The sequence below is a fragment of the Halyomorpha halys genome, unplaced genomic scaffold (assembly GCF_000696795.3).
Source record: "Halyomorpha halys isolate HHAL.00 unplaced genomic scaffold, Hhal_1.1 Scaffold20.1, whole genome shotgun sequence".
Taxonomy (NCBI): domain Eukaryota; kingdom Metazoa; phylum Arthropoda; class Insecta; order Hemiptera; family Pentatomidae; genus Halyomorpha; species Halyomorpha halys.
In genome coordinates this window covers 541,374-547,362 of record NW_027110474.1, presented here as the reverse complement: position 1 = coordinate 547,362, position 5,989 = coordinate 541,374, and the positions used below count along the sequence as shown (strand labels likewise).

The following is a 5,989-nucleotide window of genomic DNA, read 5'->3' as shown; positions in this document are numbered from 1 at the left end:
GAGGACGGGGGCAGCACGGGCTACGGCAAGGGGGGCGGAGTATGCCCTGACTGCGAGAGGTGCTCCTGGGGCGTAGACGGCTGGGGCGCCGATGATGCCTGCGCTAGCTACAGCGACTAAAGCCGCGAGGATGACTACCTGCAATAGAATTACACATCGATAAGAATTCACACACAACACATCACACTAACAGATTTGACCAGATCAGTAGAAGTACACACGAACTCTACCTTGAATGCCATGAATGTTGAATGTGCCCCTCACTGGCAGGTCGCGCTATATATACCAAAGTCACTTGTGAAACCGACTCCCACCCTTAAGTCGATAAAACTCATGCATTTATTTTCAATTTTTATGTAAATATTTTCGGAACTGTTTCTTTGACAAATTTATATTTTTATTATCGATGCCCTGTATTAAGATTTGTTGATATTAATCCTCTGAAGTTAAATCCTAAATATTATGAATGTAAATCTTCTAACGATTGATGTGTACTTCATTAATCAAACCGATATTAGTTTTGCAATATTTTTTGTTTATAATTTCATATTCATGGTAAAATATGACAAATCTTAAAGTTAGATATGTAATTTTCGCGTAACTAAGCGGTTTTTCTTCGTAGAATTTATCATGTTTGGATAGTAGGGAGCTGTTATTTTTTTTTGTCTTGGAAAACTTCCAGAAACCTTCATATTTTAGTTAGGAAACTAATTATGTTATAATATACCCAAGAAAACAAATAAAGCTCTTTTAGCAATGTTAACGAAAGGCGGTTTACACAATTGGTTTAAAATTTTAATAATATTTCGATGATGTGCATTAACATATGGGTTCATTTGCAATTATCTCTGAGATTAACCTTATTTTTCTTTCTATTCAACTAAGACATTTCAGGATGGGCCCATTTCAATTTACATTAAATTTCATTTTATTTTATATCACTTTTTTAAATTTCCTTCTGACTTAACTGTTTAGAATACTGCTTATTGACTTAAATGTTCGCAGTAATTGTATCCTTTATCAGGATTAAATTATTTATAGTAAGTATTGATGCAGCATATGTCAGTGGGCGGTATCTACATAGTAATATTGTAACCTCCCTTATTGATGTTTAAAGAATGAATATGGTATTGTTATATTTAAAAATTTAATAAAATTTGACACTTATTCAGATTTTTTTATAATTTGTTTAAATTTATAACGATCACCGCTAGAATGAGTGCCGTTTAGAAGCTCAACAAGTTGGTCAATGTCTATCAGCTCAGTGTAGTACAGGAGCCGAGGAGAAAAAAAGGCAGTTATTTCACCCCGATTTTAGTAGTACTTGACATTGTACTTTGTACTAGTCAAAATTGATCAGTCTGCCAAGTATAGGTAGGGGGAATAAAACGTAGGGGTTGTTTCAAAACCTTAATAAAAATTAAATTGTCATTAGGAGCTTTAAAACTACTAACAACACTAGAAAATCTAAAAGAAGATTATTTAAAGAAGAGTAAATTTGCTGAAATATTATCCCTAATAGAGCTATTTACGTCCAATAGTTCTCGAGATATAGCCTTTGAAAAAGCCACATTTCATAAAAATGTACTGAAATATCAGCAGTTAGTTAATTTATTTTGAGAAATCTATATCTCAGGAACTATATGACGTACAGATGTCTATTAGAAATCACATTAAAGCTAGTTTAATACACCATAAAGTAGTTTCTGACCTTTACCTTCGTAGGAATAATAGTTTTCATGATATTTGCTAAAATAAATTGATTTATAGTTGTTAGGACAATGGGTTTGGTTCATGAAAACATTTATTTCAGAAACCATGGGACGTACAGATATTTGCCAGAACCCTAGTTCAAGTTAGTTAAATTTACTATAAAATATTTTATAATTTTTATCTTTGTAGGAGTAGTAGTTTTTATGATATTTGACAAAAAAAACTCACAAAATGTTTATTTCTAGTTGTTCGTATAAAATGTTGGATTTTTGTAAAAATATATATTTGGATCCATTTAGAACTTATTATAAAGTAGTTTATGATACTTATATTCGTAAGGGTAGTAGTTTTTAAGATGTTCACACATGGAGATAAATGAAAATTTGTCCGAATAACTATAAATCAATTTATTTTAGCTAATTTCATGATAATTACTACTCCTACGAAAATAAACGTTATAAACTACTTTATAGCTCTTTAAACTAGCTTTAATGTAAGTGCTAATAGACATCTGTACGTCATATAGTTTCTGAGATATAGATTTCTCAAAATAAATTAACTAACTACAGATATTTCAGTACGTTCCATACATTTTTATGAAATGTTGCTTTTTAAAAAGCTATATCTCGAGAACTATTGAACCTAAATAATAGCTCTATTAGGGCTTACATTTTAGCAAATTTATTCTACTTTAAATGATGCTCTCTTAGTTTTTTTTTATTATTGTTGGTAGTAGTAAAGATATAGAGCTCCGAATAAAAAGTTAATTATTTTTAACGTTTAGAAACAGCCACCATTTTTTATTTCCCCTACCTATATTTGGCAGACTCATCAATTTTGACTGGTAATTATGCATAGTTTTCGATATTTATGCCTAGTAATATAAAGATATTTTCATATAGTTATCTTTTTTTGATGTTTTATATCTGTTTCTTCTGTGAAGTCTTTGTATCCGAATATCCTTATTTCTACATGATTATATTTTATGAAGGCTAATTTAAAAATAATTAAATGATTTTTTTCAATTACAATAATGTTTAGTAAATAACTAGACGATGGAGCACACTTTTTTTTTTTTATTTATTTAAAATAAATACATTTTTTTTTTGTACATTCATATTTAATTTTCACAGGAATATTTTATTAAGGTGTCAACTTTTATTAAATTCTTAAATATAAAAATACCTAGCTAATTATTATTAAACATAAATAAGGGAGGTGACTATATTACTATATAGATACAGCCCACTGAAATATATATTTCATCAATAATAATGGTGATTATAACGATTAAATACTATAAATAATTCAATCCTAATAAAGGATTCAATTACTGTGAACATTTAAATCAATAAGCAGTCGGAAAATTAAAATGTGATATAAAATAAAATTGTATGTAAATTGAAATTCCCCAACCTGAAATGGCTCAGTTGAATAGAAAGAAAAATACCTTTAATCTCAGAGAGAATTGCAGTTGGAACTATATGTTAATGCACAAAATTTAAACAAATTGTGTATACCGCATTTCGATAACATTTCTAAAAGAGTTATAATTTTTAGTGGATATATTAATATTATTTGCTTGATCATATTTTTATTAAATTGGATAAAAACAAAAATGACTAAATCCAGTATCATGCTTTACTCTCCTTCAAAGGTAACGTGAAGCCAAAAAAAGTATACTTGACCACGCCTTTGGAACTAATATTTACGTTGAAGTTAATAGGAATGTCCACCATTGTAATCTACATTGAGACATAAGCCAGCCGGTAATTGGCTTCGACTATTCCTCAGCCACGCCCATGGAGTTAATAAGGCCCGCCTTTGACTGACATTCCTTCAAATAATTTGGAACCAAGAAAATAAAAGTCGTTGACCAAATTAACATATTTTCAGTGCAATCGTTAAGGTTTAACAATTAATTCATTGCTAGCAATAGACAGATCAGGTTAAAAAGAATCTTCTTAGAGGTAGTCCTCAAATAATAATACACATAAGTTCACACACTATTAACTTGGTGTCCTGAACTGAACTATATGTTGTAAGTTATATCCGCCAAATTTCGGTTAAGGCCTGATACCCGTCAATAATATATATATATATATTCCAGAAAGTAAACATGGAGCAACGATTAAATCACATTATTTTTTATTTGAGCACAATTAGCAACTGCAGTTTCTGGAGTTTTCCAAGACAAAAAAAAATAAATAAGAGCTCCCTACTATTCAAACTTAAAAAATTCTTCGAAGAAAATCCGCTAAGTTACGGAAATTATATAAGTCACTAACTTTACGATTTGTCATATTTTACTAAGAATGTGAAATAATAAACAAAAAATATTGCAAGACTAATATTGGTTTGATTAATGAAGTATACAGCAAGCGTTAGAAGATTTACATTCATAATATGAATAATAATAATAATATCCATTATGTAAAAAATTTTATTTGTCAGTAATTTATAAAATTAGATCATTTTTTTATTATAAAATCTAAAAATTACAGACTATCAGAATATGAACAGACTGATTTCTACTTTGACAAATTTTAAGTGACATTAAGTAATACTGGAATGTATCACCAAAATATAACTTAAATTTTAAATTATGTTATTTAGGATAAACGTGTTTTTTTGAGGGTAAATGCACGAGTTTTATCAACTTATGGGTGGGAGTGGATTTCACAAGCAGCTTTGGTATATATAGCGCGACCGGCCAGTGAGGGGCACATTCAACATTAATGGCATTCAAGGTAGAGTTCAAACATACTCCTACTGATCTGGTCAAATCTGTTAGTGTGATGTGTTGTGTGTGAATTCTTATCGATGTGTAATTCTATTGCAGGTAGTCATCCTCGCGGCTTTCGTCGCCGTAGCTAGCGCAGGCATCATCGGCGCCCCAGCCGTCTACGCCCCAGGAGCACCCATCGCAGCCAGGGCCTACGCCGCCCCCCTTGCCGCCCCCCTTGCCGTAGCCCGTGCTGCCCCCGTCCTAGCTCATGCTCCAGTAGCTGTCGCTCACGCCGCCGTCGACGAATACGACCCACACCCACAGTACAGCTACGCCTATGACATCCAGGACGCCCTCACCGGTGACTCCAAGAGCCAGCACGAGAGCCGTGACGGAGATGTCGTCCAGGGCAGCTACTCCCTGATCGAACCCGACGGCAGCCGTCGTACCGTCGACTACACCGCTGATCCAGTCAACGGATTCAACGCCGTCGTACACAAGGAAGCTGGTGCTCACGCCGCCCCAGTCGCTGTTGCTCCAGTCGCTGCTAAGGTTGTCGCCCCAGCCTACGCCGCCCCAGTCGCCAGGCTCGCCGCCCCCATCGCTAGGATCGCCCCAGCCTATGCCGCTCCAGTCGCCAGGCTCGCCCCAGCCTACGCCGCCCCAGTCGCCAGGCTCGCCGCCCCCATCGCTAGGATCGCCCCAGCCTACGCCGCCCCAGTCGCCAGGCTCGCTGCCCCCATCGCCAGGGTCGCCCCAGTCGTCGCTCATGCTCCTCTTGCCTACCACGCCGCCCCTGCCTACTACCATTAAATATAATTTATTGTGTACATAGAAAAAAACAATAAAAATGTAAAGTCTATTTCACGTTTTCATATTTTTTCCTAGTGTAAACGTAATATCACCTGATTAATTTATTTTCATAATAATATGAATATAAAATCGTCATCTCTTTTATATAGTTTAAGTAATAGATACAATAGTCGATAGAAGTTATATTTAAATGTATTTTTTAAACTAATTGAAGGCACATTCTCCACATCTTCAAATTTCCCAAGAAAATTGCATTAAAAAATAGCAAACATGAATAAATTTGAATTTTTTTACAATCAGCAAGAACATTACAGTCTTCAATCTTCTTTATTTTTGATGCAAGAAGTTATTTTTCATAAAATTTTACTATTACAGTTACAGCTTTGAAAAAAATCTTTTTGATTGATTTATTGGAATTCGCAACTGTATAACAAAAATATACAACAAATTAATATGATGTCGTTTGTGTTCATGATACGGTGTTGTGGATAAACTACTCGTAGCACTCCAATAGCATTTCTGGAATAGAAGGTCTCGAGACCATTTCCTGTCAGATGCCTAGGAGGATTATGTATTGAAGTGGATTTGGGGGTTTATCATGGAAGGATTGATATTTGTTTCTGGTCTGATAGGCAACAAATGGAAGGTTGATGTCCTTATGAATGGGTTTATTTGTAACAATATTAGGAGCATTAAGGATTTTGGATCGGATACGAGAGGGATTTGAAGGTTTAG

The 5,989-nt window shown here is 33.9% G+C and overlaps 1 protein-coding gene across 1 annotated transcript; it reads left to right on the top strand.

Moving 5' to 3' along the window:
• Positions 1 to 4,444: 4,444 nt before the first annotated feature.
• On the top strand, positions 4,445 to 5,303 carry LOC106681323 (cuticle protein 21-like). Its single transcript, XM_014421578.2, has 2 exons — positions 4,445 to 4,463; positions 4,556 to 5,303. Exons 1-2 carry the CDS (start codon positions 4,452 to 4,454, stop codon positions 5,252 to 5,254), a joined length of 711 nt encoding a protein of 236 aa, XP_014277064.1. The 5' UTR covers positions 4,445 to 4,451; the 3' UTR covers positions 5,255 to 5,303.
• Positions 5,304 to 5,989: the final 686 nt, after the last annotated feature.